Here is a 25,482-nt window from a genome sequence, read left to right on the forward strand (position 1 = left end):
TTGTTTCCATTGCACAAGTGAATAACTTCAACTGGCATTTATTAGACGCTTAATATGTACCAGGCACAGTGAGGCTCATGAGGTCTAGATGACTTGGTCAAGGCTCCACTGCTGGAAAATAGGTAATTAGAGCTCACAACTGACTCAGTATTACATGCTACCCTCATGTATCAAGCTGCCTCTTTGTTTTGTTAGTAGGATGATGTTAAACTGTGAACTTCCTAGCATATGGTTATATTTTTTTAAAACTTACGGATGGGGGGAAGGTTTCAGATCTGGATTTTTTGGGAGGCTCCATAGAAGTATGTTTGCCAAAACATATCAGATCCTACACTTAAAATGAGTGTATTTAATTTTATTCCTTAGTAATACTGATTTAAAAACTTAAATCTACTTGCTAAAATAATACAGACATATTTATTATGTAAATAAAGTTCTCATTTCTCAAAGGCTACTGGTGTTAGAGATGTAATGAATATGATAACAGAAAAGAAGAATTTTAGTTTTCCTTTAAAGAATAATTTGTACTTAGAGCTTAATCTCAGTCATATGACTAAACAGTATATATAGATCATACTACTGCCAATTTTCAGATAAAAGGTTATTGCTTTAATATGGCAAATATACAGATATGCTTTGTATGTTTTCTCAAAACCATTCTCTTATTTTGTGCTCCCCAAAGTCATTGGTTGCAAAGAGAGTTCTGCAGGCAAACTGCAGAGGAAGAAAAAAAAAAAAAAGAATTATTTTTTTCCCACCAAACATTCAATGAGACCAAATTACTTTGCCTTAGTTATGGAATTAGCAGAGTCAGTGGAACACTGTGATCTGTTTGACAGCTGAAACCTGATGGCTCAGGAAAGAATAAATGGTTATTTCTTGTCTCAGCAGCTGTAGTGAGTAAGAGGTATTGATCCTTACTTGGTTCCCTTAATATGTGTGGCTCAAGTTATCCTGGTGTTGCCCTCCCTAACTCCATTTGAGATCTGCACAATATAAGAGAGTCATATTCAAAACCTTTCTTCTTTCACTCCAGAGGAATTATATTGGATGTAGTATCCAAGATAAAATGCTATTACTAACTATATTTCCTACTATTAAGTCGAAGTCTACACTGGAACAAGTTTTATATGCCCAATAAAATTATTGTTATATAACTGATGAATATGAGCTTTATTCAGTTATCATATATTTGTCATTTGTCACTTAAGAATTTGGTAACATAGTAGGAACAAGAGATACAAAATGAACAAGACCGATCTATTGTCCTCAAAAGTCTTCAGGTAGGAAAGAAGAAATTGATGGGGAGACAGGATGAACAGAAAAAAGGAGGGAGAAAAAAACATAGCTCCAGAGAAAGAGAGGAAGGAAAGAGGGGGATAGAGTAAATCAGAAAGACTGGGGGAAATGGCACCAAAGGTGACTATTTAGGTATAGTTGTGGCACAAAGGGGAAATGAGCATTTCCACTTGAAAGAACTGTCAGGTGTACACTCAGAAATATTTCCTACAATGGTCTTCAGTTTCTGTCTCTGCAAAACTTTCCTGATGAAGTTGGTCAATGGCCTTGATGTTTCCAAGTAACTCTTCTTTTGGCCTATTTCTTGATTCCTCTATAGTATTCAACACAGTCATTAAACTCTCTAACTTAACCTTGGACTTGACAATTGCCAGCAGTTTGGCCTTGGGAAAGTCACTCAACTTCTTTGTGTTACTGGTTTCTCAATAATAATGTGGAAATTAGCATGGGGAAATGAAAACGAATGAACACATGCATACCAAGTACTCACATGGAAAACAGTGTCTAGTGCATCTTAGGTACCATAATATGATCTCATTGATATGACAGGTTTAAAAGCCATTCATAATTCATATAACTCCCATTCTATATCTTTTACTCTGACCTTTATATTGAAAACTGTAGTCATATATGTCTTATGTGCTTTTTGTCAACATTCTCTTATTTTGTAACCCCTAAATTCATTGGATGCAAAGGAAAATATTTTAGATGTCTAATAGAGTCTCAAAATAACTAGACTGAGGAAAACTCTTGATTTCTTTCCTTCAAAATTGTTCCTTATGCAATCCACCTCATTTTATTAAATGGTTCCATAGTCTCCCTTGTTTGTTGCTCAGACCAAATTTTGAAGAGTAATCCCTTATTGCCCTTTCCCTTAATCCTCCTCTCCTGTTGAACTCATCAGTGAATTCTCTCAAAACTGTTTGCAAAATAAATCATTAATCAGATACACTTAACTCCCTCCACCATTGTGATCCTACTCCAAGCCATCCCACCTCATTTCTGGACTTCCACAATGGCCTCTTTGAGTATTTCCTTGTTTCTCCTGTATGCGCCTCTAAAATCAATTCTTCATACAAGAACACCTAACGTTCTTCATGTTCCTATACTACACCAAGCTCATTTCCAACTTCAGGTTTTCTACAAGGTCTTACATGTGTCTCTAATGTTCTTCATTTTGAATGTCATCTGCCTGATACCTCCTTGAAATTGTATGTTAGGTATTTTCATTATAATGTGCCTTGGTGTATGAGAGACATATATGCATTCCACAGAACATTCTCATCAAAATAATGAAATAATGAATGAATGGTCAAAAATTAAATAATAATCTCTAGAATGCCCCAAATGCTGGAAGATGTGGATTGTTCTTGAAGATTCACTTTTGTTCACCAGACTATGACCAGTAAGAGAAATGTAAATGTATATAGAAATTAAGCAACATGAATCAAAACAGAAAGTTTCCTGCCAAATCATTAATTAAATACAAACATTATTGAAAAATCTACAGTGTTGAAGAAAGATTTATGAAAATTATGTGATGAAGGGGAATGAGATTCTCTCAAGCATACCACTTAAATCACTCAGAGGGACCTATTCGTGGAGTTGATTTTCCCAAGTTCCTAATGAGAAAATTTAGTTTTGTGATCAAAAAATCAAATGCATCCCCCCAAATTGTCAATAAAATGTATTTTTAAATCTTCCGGTTAATTGAAAGCAAAATGGTAGATCCTATGACATTGCCAGATCTTATGAAAGTCAGAGTAAGTAAGTTGAAATAGAGGATTAAATTATGTTTTCTGATTAGCATGGGCACCTTCAACTTCAGGGGTTCTAAAACTTTGTTTCATATTAGAATTATCTGAGCAGGCTTTTATCACCTCTAATGCCCAGGTTGACCCCATACTAGTTAAACAAGAATCCCTGAAAGATGAGGTTCAGACCTCCTGCTTCTTAAAACTCCCTATAGGATTCTTATGAGCAGTCTCATATTTGAGAACCCATGAATTATGTTCTTATTTTATGAATGTTTTAATTGTTATGAATAAAGACTTTGACATTGGAGCCAGAGTTTGGATACTGGGGGCTACAAAAACTTGAACAAATTCCTCAACCTCTTTGAGCCTCAGTTTACTCAACTATTATTCACAAATTATTATTCTCACTTCATAGGTCTTTTGGAATATTAAATGATATAAAAACATAGCATATGGCCTGCAATACATAATTAATATTGCAATAATACATGTATAGTGATGATTGCATTCTTAATGACAGTTATTTATTAATTACTAATCAAATACTTGTTTGGTTTATAATAAATAACTGGCAAATAATGTAGTGTTGAAATCTGAATTAACACATGTAATCAAGTGTCAGATCTGTGCTGACTCAGGAACCCAAATACACGTTTGGATCTTTAAGACATTCTCATTTAAAAAACGCCAAGACAGGGTTCCAAGGATTCTGGATTCACTTCCTGCTCACATATGCCACCACACAGATTTACAACACCTCAAAAACAGCTATGTAATTGGAGTCTGACTTGCAGAAGAAAACTACTAATAAATATCCTTGGGTTTGATTAGAAGGAACTTTTAAATCTTCAATGACACAGCAAGAAAGAACTCAAAAACATTCCCAGTCACATTTTTCTTATTTACTTGGTTACCCCGAGTGCATGATGACTTGTTTGCCTTTAGTTGTATCTGAACAGTTTGACAGATGACTGTGACAAGGTTACTTTTAAATTGATAAAAGGTTTGATTTTGTTGGTGCATTTGTCAAAACTGTCTGACACAGCATATAATGGACTCTGCACTCAAGCCCGGATGGCACTTGAGTCTGCCCTTACTATTCAGCTTTCTGCACACCATAAGGAGGCTCCCAACAGGGGAGGCTAAAAGTCAGGGAGATTAGCAGGGACAACCCTTTAGCTCTTGAGCACACACACTCTTATTTTTTCCCTCTGGCTTTTTCATCATGGGTGTTTCTTCTTTCTTGTTAAATCTTTAGATGACATTCACATTTTCCTTCTAAATGGGGCAATGCTAAGGTGTCAGAATTTTGAGCAAAGACAACATTTACAGGAAAAAAAAAAAATGAAGGGTGGCTCAGCGGACTTTCCTGCCCTTCTGGGGATAAGCAGGAACCTGTGTGCACCTAACTGAAGACGTCCCTCCACTTCCTTTCCTTCCGCTTCAAGGTTCCCTTCGTGTTCGCTTTGTCACAAGATACACACTATTTTAATTAAGACCAGATTTATTGCGTGAAAGTGAGGGGCACCTGGCCAGGACTTTTTGAGGGCACTGTATTAATTAAAATGAATAATTTTATAATTATTATAACTTTATCCAAGCCACAGGGATGCTTAGATAAAAGGTATAGATGTGGAAAACATAATTAATGATTGTTTTTTCCATTTTAGATACTACCCATTATGTTTCCTATTTGGTTTTATTGTTTTAAGAGTAATTTAAATGTGTTTCAAGCCATGTTTGCAATCATAATAGAAGTCACCAATCTCTTTGAAGGGGAAATATAATTTAATATATGAAAAATCATTTGTGCTGCCACAATTTTATTTGGTCCAAAAGGTTGCAATGCCCTTCCTCACTCTATTAAACCAAATCCATCTTCTTTCACTTTCATCTGCTCCCATTATGATAAGCATCGGGGACATATGCTCAAAGTCTCTACCCATGGTCTCCAACGGATAATCCATCTTATGAATGTATGTGATCAACTGGAGACTGGAGTTTTATTCTTTATTATATTTGCCTGGAGTGCTCTTAATACTATAGCCACTAAATAAATTCAACCAATATAGTCTGATAGTATATTGCTGGCCCACTCATGACTGGGTAAGAAAAAGGGATTAAGTGAAGATCAATTGATTTGGGTTCTGCTTTGTGCTACTTTGCTGTTTCTTTTGGAGTTCTTTTGATTAATAATTCTCAAGTCTTTCTTTTTAGCTTGTAACTAAATGTATCCTTTACCACACATAATTATTCTAACTATCACCATATGAATTCTTATTCACTCTTCTCTAAATACAAATCACTCTTCTTTCCAGCTCACTTTTCAACTACATCTATTCTGTTTCTTTGATTTCATGGGATCCATTTTCTTCACTGTGCAACTGTAGTTATATTTTTGAAATAAAATTCTCATTATGCCATTTTCCTCTTTATGACAGTTCAATGGCTTTTCCACCATTGGCTTCCTCCATTGCTCTCAGGAAAAAACCCAGCTCCTAATACAATCTAGAGAGATCATTTTGTCCCTTGTCATGCTCCAATCCATTCTGTCCTGTACTCCACCTCCTGCTCTAACCCCTTGCCCTTGCCATACTCCCTCCAGTCATTAGTTCTGCACAGCTGAAGCTTCCTCTACCTGGAATGTTCTTCCCTTCCTTAGCTAACCTCTTAGTCCCTCTGATCTCAGGTTGATTGTGGTTTCCTCAGAGATGCTAGGTCTAATTCCATGCTTTAAACCATGTAATCACATGTGTCTCGATTTTTGCCTAGTTGCAATTTTATATCAAATCATGATTATTTAATTAATGGTTTTTCCATAGTAAAATACAAACTCTGCTAAGTTAAGGCCTTCATCTAAATCTACTCACCACCAAATCTTCACACATGCATGTCAAAGGTACTCTGTAAAGATTTCTTGACTGAGAACATAATAAAGTTCCTAAAGTTTTCTCAGGATAGATATTACAAAGTTTTTAAGCATGCTGTTTCCTACAACACACATGATGTTATATATTTCTTTAAAACATAGGTATACCTAGACAAATTATCCCAAGTAAAATCATTCTTCATATCTGTTATTTTTTAATTTTGTCTTTTCTTTCATTTTACTTGCAATCTGAATGTAGGAGCTTTAATGATTAATGTGAATAGCCTTTCTTAATAAGGAATTGTCCCTGTATTATACTCTGATAAACAAAGCAATATCTTTTTCTTTAATATCATTTTCTCTCTGTTCATTAGCATTAATATGGATATTGTATACTAGTACCAGAAAATTCAACATGTCCATGACTTTTTTTGCATATCTGTTTTCTATTATTCATGAGTGTGAATATTAGTAAATATTGCATTTTCTATAATACAAGGAGTATTAACTCTAAAAGAAATTATAATTTCATAGGCATTAACATTGAAAATGGATACTGATGGTAAGTTCATTTAAACCTACAAATACTATCTGACATTTTCTTTTTGGGTGAAATTATTTTGAAATGTTGGATGAGTAACAGAAATGCAAAATGATTTTAAACTTCAGAAGATTGAAGTAAAATAGTAATAAACACTGTGAAGAAATCAAACACTGCAAAAGAAAGGACAGAATTTTACAACTATCTTATACTCGTTTCTTACTAAAAGCAACATCAACCATCAAATCAGACTCATGCAGTTGAGTGGGTTTAGGTGTGGACCTGCCAACACTGTAAAGGGGATTGGAGAAGATACAACAGGTGATCCAGAGAGTTTTCATGCTAAATAATGAAGCCCTCAATCATATATCAGAATCTTAGAGTGGGAGGAAAAAAGTAGAAGATTATTGAGTTCAAATTCATTCTTTTATATTTGGGAAAAGCCAGGTTAAGAGGGCACAAGTCATTTGTCTAAAGCCATAGACCCAATTAATGCCATACACAATGACTGGAAGCCCAACCGCTTAGTCCCTTCCTATTCTCAAAGTATTATGCTGCTCCATCACATTGATTTTCCAAGATTTTCTAGGAAAAAATGATCTATGCAATAAACACCAGGTCTAGAACACTTCAGTAACTGGAGAACCCACAAACATTTTCACAATTACATTAACATAGACCAGATCTTTCTAGTTAGCAACTAAGTAACCACTATCCTCTGTTCACCTAGCATTCCTTAAAATTTTTCATGCATATCTAAGAGATAGTAACAAAAGCTTATATCCTAAATAACAATGGTTCTGTATTCCCACATCTCTTTCCCACCAACACAGGCTTCTTAGGTAATACTTTCATATAAAAAAATCTGCCGATTCTTTGCAGAAATGGGTATTGACAGAGATTTATGTTATAATGCTACACACAGTGATATGTTTGTAAACTAGCTATCCAATAAAATACAAATTTTTTTAACAGTTCTGATCTGTAGGTTTTCCTGATTCCTGTGTCACGGACATTCCCACCATGGCTCATTTCAAACTACCAAGTATGTAACAAATGGCTTGCAAAATTCCTGAATATTTAACAATTGCCCCTAAAACACTCATCAGGTAGCTTGAGCACACGACAGGTAATACAAAAAAATCCTAGGGGAACAACAACAACAAAAAAACTCAATCCACTCAAAATTCCCTTAAAGAGGAAACTGTGACCTCAAAGCCAAGAAATGATTGGTCTCAAGGTTACAAAATGGCTAAGCAGGTTTTCAAACCCAAGATTCCACCTCAAATGTCTTCATCAATGAAGTAAGACTTTGCGCAACAGAAAACAGTCAGAGGTTCTCTGACTATAGAGACCAGTGCTTCTCAGGAGACCACCAGCATCAACCACACCAGAAGTCCTGATAAAAATGTATTCTCTTGGAATCCACTCCAGACTTAAAGGAGCATAATTTCTTAGGCCTGGAAATTTGTTTCAACAAGCTCTATGAGTGGTGTAGAACAACGGGGAAAATAAATTTTTCCTTAGTACCAACAAATTTTTTTATGAATGAGATGCAAGTACAAATCAAGGATAATATCTATTCCCTTTACATCAGCATTGACTAAGGGGAATACCTCATCTGAAACGTCTCTCACAAAGCCTGCCATCTTTCACATTTTCAAAGGCCTTGCCTTTCAAAATAGTTTTGATTTTACCAACAATAAGAAAAAGTTTGAGTTATTTACCTGCCAACTCTTGACACCAATATGTTGTAGATCAAAATCTATCATGCATTCATATGCCTTAGACTCAGCATCTTTAACATTTAGTTTTTTAAAAACAGCTTCTTTAAAACCAATATTTATCTTTCACAGTTCTACCTTACCTTTTTCACAAATCAAAGCAGTCAGCAGCAACAGGCTGCCTTCACACAAATCCACCTACTGCATTGTTAACTGATTATATGGCTGTATATTTGTGTTTTGGTTTATCTGCCACTTTCTGTGGTTTTGATATGAACTCCCAATTGTCAAATCCAGAACAAAGGCAAATAAATGTTGCCTGTTGTTGTACTCTTCCAATCTTTTAGAGGTTGGAAAATTTACAACACAAATATCTTCTCAGTCTTCTTGTAAAACATTGCAAAAGACAAAAAGAACCATTGAGTAATAGTTTTGCCAGATTTAAAAATAACTAGCAAAGGCACAAAGGACAAATATCTACACTAATAGGATTTTGAAAATAGCTGGGCAACAATCTAAAAATGCAGGCCTATGATTTTTTAATTCATTATTTGTTATTAACTGCATGGGGAAGGTAAACTTAAATATGTTTAATGTCTACACAGAAATGAGAGGGCTAATAATGTATTTGTAGATAACAGATTAATAAACACATTTTGGAAAAAAAAAAAAGATTTCATCACTTCCATACTTCCTAGCAAATGTAAAAATACTCCATGAGTGTGATTCTTGACCTTGATGGAGATAGATTCTGGACTGGGCAGTAGATGTTTTTAAAGAAACCAGAGGATTACCCTGATAGTTCTCCAATGGCTTGACCTGGTAGAACCTGGGTTTACCAAGTCCTGGCCAGAAAAGCTTTGGCTCATGGGAGACAACCATCCTGCAATCCAACACTCGTGAGTTTATAAGATCCATTCACTAACTCTTCTCAAGAAGAACGGCTTATCTCACCAGATTCATCATCGACCCCACCAGCTACTTGGGCTGAGAGCACAACTGAGGAGCTATTGCTCCTTGTCCTTGGGGTCCCCATGTGTGAATCTGCCAGTACTCAGTACTCCTGTGCCTTCTGCTCAAGAATATCCACCTCTATGACCACAATTCAACAAAACCACTCCCTGAGATGAACTGGCTGTACAGAAGAGTCCTACTCCCTGACACCCCAGTGGATGGGTATGTGGGAGCAGTCACAAATGCTGCCACACAGGCGGTGTGGGAGCTGGGAGCACAGAGAGCAAGGAGGACACTTACGGTTGGCACAGCTTGATGAGGTCCTGGTCCGTGGTGCCTGGCGGAAGGCCTCGGATGTACAGGTTGGTTTTACTTAACTGTTCCCCGCCGCTGTTGCTGCTGCTGTTGTTGCTGCTGCTGTTTGTGCTGGGGCTGGGAGGAGCCATGGGGTGGGGAGCTGGTGCATAGGACTGCTGCAAACAGAAAAAGCTGTTACTGAAACAGCAAAAGCCAGCACACCTGTTCACAGGCTGCAGCAGAACTTGAAAGCAAGGCACGCTTCTGAACCTCTGCAGCCCACACACATGCACACACACATACACTACATGCAGTGCTCTAAGATGCTTTCTGAGAACATCATTGGCTTTTGGTGGATCAGCATAAGACAGCCATAAATGGCAAAAAGAAGTTACCAGGTGCTCCTGGCAATAGCATAAGGCTTTCAAATCTCTCCCTGATCAACTAACTGTCCTTACACCTGTTGAACAGCATGTTCTCTCCCTCTCTGATGCAAACAGTTCAGGTCTCCCTAGCTTACCTTGAAGAGCCACACACCTTTCCTTTGCCTTTACTCTTCTGTTCTTTCCTTTGCTTCCAAGAAACTTACTACTATTGTTTTCCTCATCACTCCTGTCCAGCACAGCTCCTGATATATACTAATCATTCCATGAATAGTGATTCTAGGAATGAGTGTTTGAACAAGTGAATCCACTGAGCTGTTTCCCCCTTCCCAAACTGCTTCTTCATGCTGTATGTCACTCATCTGCAAGACAGACAGCATGCAGGGATTCCCCCCACCACCATTAGAGAACCACTGTCTTAATCCATCTCACCATTTTATGTCAAAAAGAAATTAGCAGATGACTCCCAGAAACTCAAAATATACAGTGTGAGGGTATGTATAATTATACACACCAGAATTAGTAAACGTATTTACTCATTATGCTTAATTCTCTCTCATCCAGGCATATCCTTAAAAGTTCTCAAATTATACTGACAGGCTGGGTTGAGTCCCTGCTGTGTCTCTTAATTAGCCATGTGATCTTTGGATGGTGGCTTAACCTCTCTGAGATGCAGTGATCTCATTAATATGAAGAATATTACTCTTCTTATATCATAGTGTCTTTATAAAAACTCAGTGAGCTAAAGCAAACCAAATGGTTCCTGGAAATCAGCAAATGCAAAATAAATATTAGCAAAAATAACAATAATGCTAATATTCTGGGTTGGAATCTGTCTTGCCAGTGATTGTACACTATATAACTGTCCCAGATTTTCTCACTTATAGCCCAGAACGTTAGTCAAAAACACCATGAGCACGTTCATCAAGATTCTAGTGGGGAAACATGGCTGGGCTCTGACCTGAAAACTCATCTCTCAGGGTGGGGAGGTGAGGAATTATCAGATTTGGGACCCAACTGCAATACATCATCTGTATTTCCTCAGATGATGTCAAACTACATAACCACTTGTGCCATGAAAGGAAGCTAAGGGATAGCATGACAATTTGAGGGAAAGCAATTTGAGAAGCAAAGAAGAGCTGTGCTTTGTGCCTCTGTAATCTCATTCTGACCAGAACTGGGAAACAACACAATTGATATGCCCACTTGGACAGGTCTGCTGGTCCAGGTGAGTGGTGAGACACCAGGAAAAGGAGCCGAATGTGACCCTGAGCATAGCAAGCTGCATACTTAGGATCTGGCAGTGGCTTCCTAAGGAATCCAAGGTTCACTCTGGACTTACCAGCCTGTACTGAAAGCCATGTGTGATTCTTTGACTACCTTCCCACCTTTCCAGTCACTTCCTGGACCAGACCCCTCTGCCCCGCAACCTCCCACCCTTTCCACTCTGCCCCGTTCTACTTAGTTGCCTCTTATCCCTTCTTCTGATTCAAGTTGTCTCACTCAACAGCACTCTGATCTTTCTTCTTAGCCTTCTGTGTATTTAGTCTCTCCAAGGTAGCTTTGGTTCATTTATTTGAGGCCTGTTTCTAGTGCTAATTTGAATGTTCCCCTAGGGCAGGGAATATGTCAACCCTCAAGTGAACAGCACCTAACCTACAGCGCCTAGAAAACCAGTAGGTGCTTAATAAAATTTTAGGCTACATCTTGTGCCATAAAAATTGAATAAGTAAAGTACTTATAGAGAGAGGTAACCAAGTTTTAGCAGTATCCAGCTTTGGCTGTTGCTATAATGTTCTGTTTACGTCTTCAAGGATTTCACATTTGCCCCAGTCCATATCTCCAAGTGGTTATAGTATAATACCTGTTGGATTTAGTATATCAGAGTGCAGCTCTTTGCGTCCATTCTCCCATTTCCCAAATCTCCACCCCATACTCATCACAATTACCCCATTTGTGTGTGTGTGTGTTTGGGTGTGTGTGTGTGTGTGTGTGTGTGTGTCGCTGTCATTGTTACAGCTTCCATGCAAGAAAACTTAGTGTTGGTTTCATCTCTTCCCTCACCCTAAATGGGAGAACACAACCCAGCACCAAAATCTCTCAATTCCCTTTCTTTCTCTAGTCCAGAGCCTACGTCATCCATTTTGAAAAGTCTTCAAGCTTCTCTTTGCTCTCTCTTCCCTCATGTTTCCAAGTTCATGCCTGTGATTCATTGGAGGAACATGGGGTTGGGGAGGATAGCACAGAATTGCCCAATGCAAGCAGAAACTAGCCAAGAATTAAGGAATGGGAAAGTGAGAAAGCAAATAAAACAAATGCAGAGCCTAGAGCCACCATCTCCCTTCTCTGAAATGAAAATTTTTCTCAGTAATTTCTTTAATCACTTAATTTAATATCAACATTTTAATGTAGAATTTTAAGATGAATTACACAGGAGGATGTTTTCTTTTTCTATTTGGATTAAATGGCATATATGCATTGCCTTTTGGAATTTAATATCTGCGGTTAAGCTTAAGTTTATTTGTTGGCATAAAAACTATGACTTGCTTTGTGACCTAAGGAATTCTGTTTTGGTCCTTAGACACCCCTCAACAGTTTAGCTTTTCCTTTGTAGACGTCCTGTACCCCGTAGACATTCAGTATGTGCTTGCTAAACTGGCTTCCTATCTATCTCACAATAAGTTACATGACATTTATATTTTATTTTTCTTATGTGCTTTTTGTTCTCTTAACATTCCCAGGACATTTTTAAAGCTGTTTGCTACCACTTTCACCTCCCCTCCCTCCAAATTCTTTGAATTCTTTCCTGTACTAGGGATTCTTTTAAAATGAGACTTTGTTTAAAGCAGTTTTTCCCACTGCATAGCCTTTAAAACCACCAGGGAGTCAGAAAAATGTCTCCAGCTTTATGTATCACAGATCAGATGGACCAGTTCAGACTGAGCCCTTCACTGATCAGAGGAGACAACAGCAGCTACAGCATGATCAATATGTGTTTACTTAATTCTTTTTCTTCCCCCAGGGCTCTTTGCAAGCATTTCCATAACCAGAACACCATTTAGTAAATTGCATGATGCCTAAAACAATAACTGTGCCCTCAGATAGGCCCAACGTAGTCAGTGGGGGAAAAAAAATCCAATCAGTCAAAAGCAAATCAAAGTTGAGATGAGGACAGGCAAGTAGGCAAACTGTGTGTGTGGACATGAGTTAGGCACTTGGTAAATGAGGGTGGAAGTTTCAGGTTATAGGGGAAGGGTATATTCAGAAGACTTTTGGAAAAGATTCACAATGAAATATGATTTTTGTGTGTGTGTGTGTCATATTCTGGTTTTGAAGTTCTAGAAATTCTGCTGAAAGAGGTCGCTTTCTCTGTGTTATTGAGTCAATCAATCCACAATTTAACACCCAGTACAGGCACTCTTCCTAATCTCTAATATTTCATTTATCTGCTGGGGATGCACTGTGATTCAGGTAGCCGCCGGCACTGCAACTCCTTCTTTCGTTTTAAGAATTATAAATTCCTTCCTCTCCACCCCTTTTCAAAATACACATCCTTTAATCAACAGGAGGGTAGAAGGCGGCTCCCGGAATGCCTGACAAATGCACAGGCCTAAATGAATTAATTTGTGAAGAGTAAAAGCAATTTTGTATGCGTGGGCTGCCAAAGATAGATGAGCAAACTACAGCATCTTCAAAAAAAAAAAAAAAAAAAAAGAGCATCAATAATCTCTAGGGGTTAATGGGTCACAGCAGCCACTTTCCTGATTAGAGTGGTTCTGCATCCCTCTTCAATTCTTTGTCTCCAGATGGAGTTGGAATTTTATCATTGATTAGCTTTTAAATCATTTTGAGCTACTGAGGAAGGGATTTTAAAATGTTAGTAAAAAAAAAAAATATTCTCCTTCAGATAAAATTGACTTTGCTATATGGCTCAAAGTCACACTCTATAAATCCTATTTAGGAGTAGGGAGGACTTACAGTCTGGGGTTACTGAACACTGTAATGCTGTGCTGTAACAGGGCAAGGGATTGCTATGAATTTGCCGCGTCAGCATGGTTAGAAGCTGTAGAAATGGCAGATTTTCAGAAGTGGGGCTTTGGATGACACTCTGATTGAAGGAGACAGAGGACTTCTGGTGAAGCCTCAGATGTTTGGCAGGTGTGCAGATATGCAGATTGTTCTTAGATAGTTATTCATGGTGGCACTACCAGGAGAGGATGGGTTAGGGATTACAGAAGAATTAAAAGTCCTTAAGCACACATTGGGGCTGCAAATCACAGTATCCCTGTAAGTGTCCTTTATTAGGAAATTAAATAAAATGATTTGGCATCCATTTTGGAAAATGCTGTTCTTAAAATAATAATTATAAGTGACATTTTTGTGTGCTTGCGAAGCATTCACTATGTTATCTTTACAAAAGCCCAGTGAGGCAAATGATCTTAGCCTCCTTTTGCAAATGTGGAAACTGAGCTACAAAAAGAATGAAGGACCTTGTCAAGGTCACACAACTGGAGACCAGTCCAACATAGGCTGATGCCAGATGCCACGCAGTCCCTCTAAACATGACAGAGTTTCACCTCTTAATGATATGGCACCCGCAAACAAAAACACTCTCCTACAGACAATTCTGGAGGATGAGACTGGCAGAAGTTCTGCATTCGGGTCTGAGCAGGAGATGGAGAAGATGGTGATAAACAACAGACGATCAAAATGAAGGTGAACCAGCCTTTTCCCTCTATCAGAATTTAAATGAAGTCCATCTTAAAATTTAATTTGGAAGGGGAAGTCACCATCAGAACCAAGTATGCTGTGAGTTTTTCAAGTAATGTCCAACAAGTAGGTTCATTTGTCAAGATGCATGGTTTGTTATTTAGGAACAGGAAAATGAACTGGCTTGTAGATCATCTCAAACAGTTGATTCATTCTGTGGGCTTTGTTAATATGCCTCATTTTTCAATTTTGAGAATTGCAAGGACCTGCTATAAAATGTGTGACTCTGTACATTTACAGGAAGGTTCGTTAGTTATCATTTCTTTCCTCTATTTCAGAGAGAGATTGGAGAGGAATGTGAGTTACTTTTTTTCTGTTTGTTTTAACAAAAAGCATTTGGTGAATCTAACAAATGTTGCACGCAAGTTAAAAGTGTGAAGAAAATCATCAAAAATCATCTTTTATATACTGTCAAACTATATTCCATGAACACTTGTCTTCAGGCAGGGTTGTAATATGTGTACACCAGTCAGATAATTTTTCCAAGGGTTATCAACTTTGACCTATTGAATTTTTAGACAGGATAATTATGTGTTGTAAGAAGTTGTTTGTGCTTTATAGGATATTTAATAGCCTCCCTGTCCTCTACATACTAGATGCCAGATGCACGGCTCTCCCCTCAAGTTTTGTGACAATCAAATATGTCTTTAGATATTGCCAAATACCCTCTGACTAGGAAGGGGGAATCTCCTGTAGTTGAGATTCACTATTTTAAACATACTCAACCCTTTTTATTAAAAGGTCAATATAGTATCCCTTCTGGATTAGTGGTACCCAACAAACAAAGTAAAACTCATTTCGTTGAAAAACCCCACCACAGAACCAAAGATCAACTTCTAATCTCCAAGGGCATGTGGCATTCACTCCCTACACCTCCGCCTTCTGTAGCCAAGATGTCAGTATGCCACATTTCATATGTAGCAGACTAGGTCTGAGACATACTTCTCCCTCTGATTGAAAACATAACTCTTTTACAAAGAGAATGTTAAATATTTTTGCATGCAATTCCCCTTGGCTGGGAATCACAGGGCCCTCATGCCAAACTGCAGTCGGTTCTCTTGCCGGCATCTGGTTGCTGGCAGGATCCGGAGGCAGTTGGTCTGGTGGTTTTGGAGTAGCCTTGGACTCCATCACGCCGCAGTCTGTTCTGCTGCTGGTCTCCCCAATTTGTTTTTATTCATCTCCAGTGCAATAGAATTTGTACTCTTTTATCCACTCAAGGGTAAAGCCCTGGATAAAGTCTCCCATGGGACTGACATGCCAACTCTTTTACTATCCAAAAATGAATACAAACCACATTCCTGTCTTAAATCATACATTATTTAACCTGCACGTACACATGCAATCCATTGCTCAGTGGATAATGCTGCTGCAGGCTATTGGATCCCTCTCCCAGACGGTGTAATTTGCACATAACCTTGCTTCTGCAGACCTCTCCTCAAATGCAAACACGACATGAGAGAATGGACACAGCAAGAACTGTGCCAGTCACTGGTGTGTCTTTAATAGCCTCAAAGGAGGGCAGAACATGAGCACTGTCCATACAAGCAATAACAAATGCAGCCAAATTAATATTTAAGGCAAGCCATGCAGTTTTAGCCATGGTTTCATGAACCACATACATTATGGCTTTGCAATTTTATGCTAGGCAATTGCCTCTCCATTATCTGGAATATGACTATAGAAAACAATTGTTTCAATTATGCCTTTTATAATAGAGTTTGGTGAAAACCTGCCCTACTTTTCTCTTTCTACCCACAGCTCAGATATGGAAATGAGCAATAAACGATGAAACTCCTCACAAAAGGCAATAATTTGAACATCCTCTGTCAACTGGCCTAGGTAATAGCTGCTGTCAACCGCCGTAACATGGTGCTTAAGAACTCCAGATTGCCCGCTGTGAATTCAGCTCTGCCACTAGCTAGGTACTTAAACCTCTTGTCCTGAGTAAAAACGGGATTATGATCATCTCACTTCGTAGAACAGTTGTGAAGTTAAAATATATAAATTGCATATGAAATATTTAGCACAGGGCCAGGTCAAAGCCCATACTCCAAAAATACATTCTTTTTCATTCTTTCATCAACACCATCATCATTATCACTTTTTTCATCATCATCATGAACCAAGTCCTTAAAATGAACATCACTCCCTCCATTCTGGCTGGAGTAGTTACCTTGAAGGGGGTACCGTCAGAGCTAATCCTTTATTTATTTTTTTCAATGCTTGGGAGCCAGTATATTTGAAATGAAATTATGTCATTAGAACAGTGGTTTGCCATTTTCATCAACAACCAAAAAGCATAGTACCAAGGCAGTGATAAAACGATCATTTTGGATGGAATGACTAATTAGCTTCAAGGTATTTACAAATCGCTACCTAGTTTTTATTAAAAATGCTGATAGGAGGAGATTTGCTTTTGCTCTAAATATTAGCTCAAAAAACCTCAGCAGATTGCTTAATCACACATTGCTCTGTGCTATTTACAAATAGGCTTAATTTAAAGTCATTGAATTCCATTCAGAGGTTTAGATATTAAATGACATTTTAAAATTCATGGAATTTGGAAACACAAGCAAACTAGTTATTGTTCGGTTCAAGCACCTATAAACAAATTTCATTAGTAAAATTATAAGTTAGAGAAGAGTGCTGACTATAAAGGATGCCAATGGCCTTTTACAAAGATTGCCAATCCTCCAAGTGCCAATGACATCTAGTCTTTCTCCAAATCCCTCTTTTAAGGAAAAACACACAAAATTATTGTATACTTCAAAATTTGAGGCACTTACAGCCTTAGTTTAAGTAGTCATGTCTATACTTTTGAAAATACCCAAGTGGCTCAAGACTTTCATATTGATAATGATTGATCCCTTGTGGGAAAAATGAGATGTGACTGGTTCCCCAGGTGGAGATTACAGTATTAGCTACACTATGATTAATAATTGTTACATGCAGGGCATTACCCAGAAATACTGAAAGTGACCATAATCCCTGAGTGCAACATCTGCTCTGTTTGTCCAGGGAATACCTCAGCGATCAACCCAAATGTCTGCTTTCATGATGCACTAGAACCACTGAATAAAGAGCAGAAACTCAGCACAGGTTACCACACCTGTTTGTGGGGGTTCTGGGACACCCGGTGGTCAGTCTCTGGGACACCCGGTGGTCAGTGCACTTAGTGCATGAGTCTAAGTGCACTCATGGATTCAGGGGGATACCTCAAAGAGTAAAGAACTCCATTAAGGCTCACAGTCTGGTACCACATACGTCTGCCTAATTTTTTAGTTGTTTTTTCCCTACAACCTCTGCTTTTGCCTCTTTTCCCGATTTTGTTTTTAAGATAATATCCTGTATTTCACAATTTAATGCTCTCTCTGTTTCACTGAAATTACAACTGGTAATATCATCTACAATTAATTCCCTTCACTTTGTTCTGTATGCCCTGCTCAGTAGAATGAAGATCAATAAATGTAGTTTAAAAAGAACCACCACAAGATAGGTTGAGATAATACTTCATTACAAGTAAATGAATCCTTTCAGAGTTTCCTTCTTCAGTTGTGAAAGTCATGGCTCCAGATATAATGAGCCATTTTCCCACTCGGTTCACTAATTTTCATATTAACAAATCATATTACTGATTTGGTTACTGATAGCAAAGAGGTGACAGAAATAGCCTATTTTGTCTTCAACCATATATTTTAAAAAAAGAAGCTGTCAATAATAACCAACCAGCACACCAAATAGCATAAGGTTTTTTAAATACATCAAATGTTTTCTTTTTCTAATTAAATGAGAATTTCACTTTTTTGAATAGTAGAGTGGAACAGACATTATTACCTCATGTACATATATGACTGACTGCATGACCAATGTGATCCTGCAATATGTATAATCAACAACAGAGAAATTACACTCCACTTATGTATGATCTATCAAAATGTATAAATGCATTCTACTGTCATGTACAACTAATTAGAACAAACAAAAATTAATTAAAAAAGAAAGTGAATATATGTTGACTCAGGTGCAATGTAATCATTTAAGAAACATGTCCCATCAAATTTAATTTCGTTATCCAGTTTTTCATCTCAAATCTTTCCCAGTCTATATGTAACCTGTTTTCAACTACTTCCCACTGTTTACATTTCATACCACATCAGACACGTCTGCATCAATACCTCATTTTATTTTCTTTCCTAGCATAAAATGCCTGGGCTCTACTCCTGGGTTTGATTCTAGGGTGTCTCTAAAATTTATCTTACACACTGATACATAACTTATAGCAAAGGTAGAAGAGACCTGAATTATCAGGACCCAAAAGTAATCTGAGATTTTCCAAAAGCAAAAATATGACTGTATGATCACCCTGTAATTACTTCCTATTTGTCAAAACCCTATCCATTCATCTAGGATCATCTGCAATTCTATTCCATTCATGATAATTCCCTTTATTACTTAAGCCCTATTTTATTTCCATCTCTTTTTATCTCCTGTACCATTAAAATCTATAGATTATGAAATAATGAGAATAGCAATGGTTAATGTTTACTGAGCACATATAGCATTGCTAGACAGTTCTAACAGCATTATATTCACATATTTATTTCCTGATCTCAGAACTCGTGGAGGCAAGTTCCTTTGTTATCACCATGTTATAAAAGACAGTACTGAAACTCAGAGAGGTAAAATGACTTTCCAAGATTGTCCAACTATTCAGCACATAACCAGAACCTGAAGCTGGTAGTCTTTGCTCCAGCTAATTCCAGCATCTACTCTAGACATGTTCAGTCTAGTATTATAGTAACATGCAACTCTCCAAATTTAAATATAATTAACTTTAATTAAACTAAATTAAAAACTGAGCTTCTTAGTTGCACTGACCTTATTTCAAGTGCTCAAAAACATACATGTGTACTGACTACTATGTCCAAATGAAAATACAGAACATCATCATTATAATTCTGTTGAGCAGTGCTGATATAGGTTATTCTGATAGTTACAAGGGGTTGTCTCTCACACTATACTACTCAAAGGCAGTACCTACATGGGCTAGAAAAAGAGTGGTCCCAGTTTCCATGATGCTATTAAATTCATAGCTTGATTTCTCTCTCTCTCTCTCTCTCTCTCTCTCTCTCTCTCTCTCTCTCTCTCTCTCTCCCCCCCCCTCTCCTTCTCCCTCTCTCTCTCTCTCTTTCTTTCTTCCTTTTTATAAAGTGCAATTGTATTCCCTTAAGTAGAGTTCATATTTAAGTCCACCCAGACCTACCCCCAGGGTGTGGGTCCAGATATTGGCATATGAAACCTCTTTCTACTGATACTTCTCCTGACCTAAAGTGGGCATTTTAAAAAGAAATCTCCAGGTAGTATATTATAATCTGTTGAAAGAACAAGCTGTATTTTGTTTGTTCTTAGCCAATAACCAAAGTTTCAAATGGATTGTAAAATTGTTAAATTAGAGAGAGAGAGAGAGAGAGAGAAAGAGAGAGAGAGAGAGAGAGAGATTCACTGTTGATACAAAAAACACGTTTTTGTTGGACAAAGTTCCTGCCTGGATCACTCCACAGTTTCAATACTACATCATTTACCTCACATGGACATCCCCAAAGAGGACCCCTCACTGCCAATTCTACCTAACATACCATTCTATCAACTTCTCTTTACACAGGACCAATGCAAGGAGAGAGAAAGAGAGAGGGAGGGAGGGAGAGAGAGAAGAGAGAGAATGCCTTCTTATAGTGAGCTAGCAGGGCAATTCAGCAAATTCATAAACAATAACCTATATTCCATGACATAAAATAGTTTTGTTGTTTTATTAGCCAATTCATTCATATTTTATTGATGCAGCAAAATTAAATGTAAACAGAACCTAAGCTTTTAAAGTCCTAAATCTAAGAAATTTGGACTATAAAACACAATAATTCCTCAAGAAGACAATGGTAGAGCACAGATCAAAAAATGTGACAGCAATTAATACATGAAAAGTAATGGCTTCATTATAAAAATTAAAAGGAGCGCTTGCATGGAGAATTTTATATAAACACATTTTAAACTTTATTATGCTTTTGGCCCATGAGATGGGAACTATGAGACCATAAAATAAATATTAAGTCTTTTATATTGCTAACAAATTTATTGCAATTTTTATAATCAGAAACATACTAGATATTTACACATTCAGACTTCTATTTCTCATAATTATTATCATCTAAGAGGACTTCTTTATCAGTATGTTCTAAGTCAATGCACCTTGTACCTTAGAGGAATTCTCAGAGTAGCATGGAAACATCCACTTTCTGACACATGTTCTCCAGGTAATTTGATTTTTTTCTTCTCTAAAGAATGAAATATCTCCCATAATAGACAATTTTTTTCCTTGTACAAATTACTCATTACTCATCTTATTTCAAAAAAGTGATTGAGCTTCAGAGGTTGGCACATAAAGAGTGTTTGTCCTGGGTTTGTAACTCTCCGAAGGCTCAAAGAGAATGGAGTGTCACTGTCATTGCACAGTGATCAAGGACTTAGGTTCTGATGACACACCCTGGGCTCAGGTGCTTGTCTGACAGCAAGGAGAAGGACCTCGTCTCTTCAGTCTGTCTCTTTATATGTGAAAATGGGAGTAATAACTGCCTCAGAAGATAAAGATGTCAAGTAAGTGTGTATAAAAAATAAGACCTGGCCCATCAGAAGCAGCCCATAGGTACTCGCTACCAACTGTTACATAAATCCTAAAACATTTTTGCAATGTTCATTATGATCAGACCAATATTGCTATGTTCTTTAAGGTAACAGGGATATTGTTCCCTGGACTGATCTAATTGGACTCTGATTTTCCTGGTTTCAAATCTTACAAAGTAAAAAGTCTATTGATGTTGAAATTCTCTACAGATTATAAATCAAGAAGTGTCCTTTCTCAATGTCATCTTAGGTTTGGTTAGTTCAATTTCAACCACTAATAGTAACTGCCCTCAGATAAATTAATAACAAGATAAATGTCAATTCTCACAACCTAAGGCATTCTTAAATATACAGATTCCAGGAAAATATCTAAAAATTGTTAACATATCATAAAAATGATATATCTCACTGCCGGTGGAAAAAGTTTATAGATGCTAAATATCCATGCACTTAACTAAAAGGAGTTTCTATACAGAAAATAAACAATACTAAATTTGTAGATTCTAACATTAAAAATAATTAGGTTTTAAAATTCATTACTCTGCGAGAATATTTTGTGGGTAAACAATGGCACTATTTATTTCATTTTAATTGTATTCCTAATTTTTAACAAGTTATGTGATATGTGCCCCAGGGTAGTTGAAGCAAATATTTCATGGAATAAAAATAGGGTCGTAATACATTTACACATTCCAAAGTATCACTACACATCTCCAATATTCCAGAGGATGGTTTTGTTTTGCTTCACTTTGCTTTGAAGAATATTATGTGGAAGTTGGCATATAGTGATAACAGCCTTTCTAAAGAACAATCACTAAGGGTTTTTAAAGAGTGACCATTTATTTGCTCCTCCAAAAAGAAGTCTCAGTGTTTGCTGCATGTAGACAAAGGCAAATTTGGGAGGAATGTAAACTGAAACAGTAAGAAGACTGAGAATAAGGAGACTGGATCTCTGAGGAAAAAGAAAAAAAAAAAAAAAAAGACCCTGATTTATAAATTCACTATCTTTGCCATGTAAGTACATGGCTGGTTCAAATATACAGAGTTCAACACCAAGTCACAAAATTTCTGAACATGTAGTCAGCACTCTTAAGGAATACTAGCTGCATCTCCCCACTGGACCCCATTGCAGATGCGACCTCAAGAGAAATGCTTCTAAACATCCCACTATCCCAGAAGAGAGAAACAAGGGAAAGGGATCATATGCATGAGTAGCAAAAAACAACTTTGATTACCACAAGAAGACACAAAAAGAATTTTGAGGTGGCCCTACTTCAGTTGCTAAGACCATGAGAGTGTGTGGGCAAATTATGCAGGTCAGTTGAGTTATATGTGAAAGCAGACATCCACTGAGGTTCAAGTTCTAATTTCAGCAGAGGAAACTAATGATTCCCACAGTGTGGACTGCACTACAGTGCAGAAGTCTTTCTTAAAGCATAAATCCTCCTGTTTAGGCAGACGGAGTTAGAATCTTATTATACCCATTGGCTCACAATATTCTACACCACTGACCTTCCATTTATCCTGAACCTGGCTATGCTATGTAATAAGCCACATTTCCTTTTATTTATTTAGACTCTACTAGTCATTAATTTCAATCAGCACTGAGTCTTCTGACAAGGTCTGTTAGTGTCATATGTTAGCAATTTCAGAAAGACAGACAGACACACCCTTGATCTTGGCCACCAGTTTCCACTGTAGACCCAACCCACAATCTTGTGTGATGACACAGATAATGACAAAAAAGAAGCATGTTTTGCACTTGCTTTTCCTTAATTAGAATACCAAGAAGTGTATAACCTCCTGGGTTCCATTTGCTGTGAGCTACTTACTGCTTTTCAGCATATCAAATAAAGTTAAGACTTGTTTGTGAACAGAATGAAAATGAAAATTACATTTGTAGTTGTTTTACTGGTTCTAGTGACCAATCGACATCCCCATGACTAATGTTATAGATTATTTTTTATTAAAAACACAGAAAAATTGGGATCAACTAGGAAAAAACTCATCTTTAACACTGCAAATTTGTTCCTTTTATGGACTTAATTTCTGTGGGTGGTCTTTCTGTGAGCCAGAGGACATCTACGTTTTGCATCATGAAATGAAGTAAAACTGATTACTTAACATTTGTTTCACTGGCAATGGAATATTGATAAATGATACATGGCTCCTTCCATTGGCAGTACTTCAAGATGCTTTGTATACTTCTGAAAAGGCTTTTTTTTAAAAAAAAAAGAAAGGCTCAGTTCATGGTGGGCCAACTCCATTGCTCTGGGCCCAAGAAAGGCAGAACATCCATCATGGTGGCCAAAAATTGTGGGGAGGAGACACAGGGAAGATACACCCTTCTAGGGCAAGGCCCCCAGTGTACTACTTCCTCTAGCCATGCCCTACCTACTTTGGTTCCACTCAGTAAGTTCAAACTAGGATAAATTGACTAGGTTACTGCTCTTATTATTGAAACATTGCACATCTGATTATTCCTATAGTAACACAGGAGCATTTGGGGAACACCTCATATCCAAACCATAGTAGGTTCCTCTCCATGGCTGAGGACATTAATACCCTGGGACAATATGAGTGTTCTCTGAAACCATCCTTAGCACAGAATACAAAGTAAAACACAAATTCCACTCAATTCAAACTAAAGTGTCCCCCACCTAACTGGCCCTTAACTCAATTCCAAAATAGGCACTCTGTATAGGTGCCTAGCATCTGGTTACATCTGTTTGTTTTTTGTCATGGCTACATCTGATGCAGGCACAGAATTCTGCCTGTGCAAAATTCTGTTTGCCCTGCATCTGTCTTTTTCATTCATTCTGCTTCTATTTTTGTCTAGTACTTCACTTCACATATAGATTAATGCAACCATCTCCAAATTGTGTTTCCTGTTCCCAAGTACTCTAATATATCCCACACAGCCTCAAGCTCTAGCTTCTAGAACAAATATTAAGTTTCACACTCCATCCCCATGTTAAAAATTAAAATCCTGAAATGCTCTTCATAATCTACAGAGTACTTTACCTACATAAGGGCTCTGAGTAATTTCAGTCTCCTTGACCATTAGCACATACAAAATAATTCCTATTTTTGAATGTTCATAAACTTCAGTGTCTTGGGTCTGCAAGATATTCCATTTATTATTACAAATTTATAACAAGGTAATGTTTTATGCTGAAAAAGAGAAACCACTGCTTCTTGATGCACATCTGACTATTATTCAATAAAGAGTTTAATTTCCAAATTGCCAGTTTCTACAATTTGCTTGTTTTCCATCTAAAAATCCAATACAACTGGGCATTTATGAGGGCCCTGTTGAGTCATTTCATTTCAAAGGGCAGAAATGTATTTGCATAATTCATATTTACCAAGATGTGAGTTACACAAATCTTCACCCTACAGGGAGAGTGTTCCAGTGTGGCTTCTCACATCTGAATGGGCTGGGAACTGTCCTTCTCGACATTCATCAGCCATATCCTCATTTTATTCTATTAGGAGGGAAGGAAGAGCAACGCCAGACTGATCAATGTGCCAGTGAATCTTATGGCTGTATTTTAGAATGACCTATATTAAAGGAGTTAGGAAAACATAAGAGAAATTTACTACTCACAGGATAATGGCTCACTGTAGCGTATGGGTACCCTGAACGTGGCATGCTCTTGCTTTATTTACGCCCCAATGCTTGACTGATAGTCTTTCTCATTTTTTCTCCTACTTTTGAAAGCATGGATTCTCTTGCCTTATTGATCTCTTTATACCCTTATCATTTTTCCCCTGAGTTATTTGGCATGGTGACAGCAGTGTGTTGCCAAGGCTGATTTAACATCATCTCCCAAGTATGCAGCACTGAGCTCAGAGTGGAATATTTTAAGACTGAAACATGTAACACATCTGTCAGGCAATGATACAAATACAGTCCCTTGTCAGAACTAATGAATGAGGTAATCCGGAGTATGGATAAATAGCAGGAAGATGGAAGACACTAGAAACCATGTTTCGCCAAAAAGCATTTCTCAGTAATTAAATTATTTGGTGAAGAATGACGTTCCTTTGTTTTTGTTTCTCACTCATTTTTCTTCACAGAAAGACTTTGGTGGTTAACTTTCGAGAAGGAAAGTGCTATAAAAAGCAGACAGCTATGGATACCTTAGTAGGAAACATGGGCCGTCCTCTAACTGGGATCTATTTTATGGGAAGGATTATATTTTTC

General features: G+C 37.3%; 1 protein-coding gene across 8 annotated transcripts in view; it reads right to left on the reverse strand.

The window, feature by feature from the left end:
* Positions 1–25,482, reverse strand: part of Rbms3 (RNA binding motif single stranded interacting protein 3) — a 662,520-nt gene that overhangs the window by 520,092 nt on the left and 116,946 nt on the right. For 5 of the 8 annotated variants that reach the window (XM_047530658.1, XM_047530657.1, XM_047530653.1 and 2 more), the window contains exon 2: positions 9,445–9,617. In XM_047530658.1, coding sequence (XP_047386614.1) covers positions 9,445–9,617 — 173 coding nt within the window. The remainder of the gene's footprint in view (positions 1–9,444; positions 9,618–25,482) is intronic. The other 3 variants (XM_047530655.1, XM_047530660.1, XM_047530656.1) reach the window with 1 other exon arrangement.

Source organism: Sciurus carolinensis, chromosome 17 (assembly GCF_902686445.1).
Source record: "Sciurus carolinensis chromosome 17, mSciCar1.2, whole genome shotgun sequence".
NCBI lineage: Eukaryota > Metazoa > Chordata > Mammalia > Rodentia > Sciuridae > Sciurus > Sciurus carolinensis.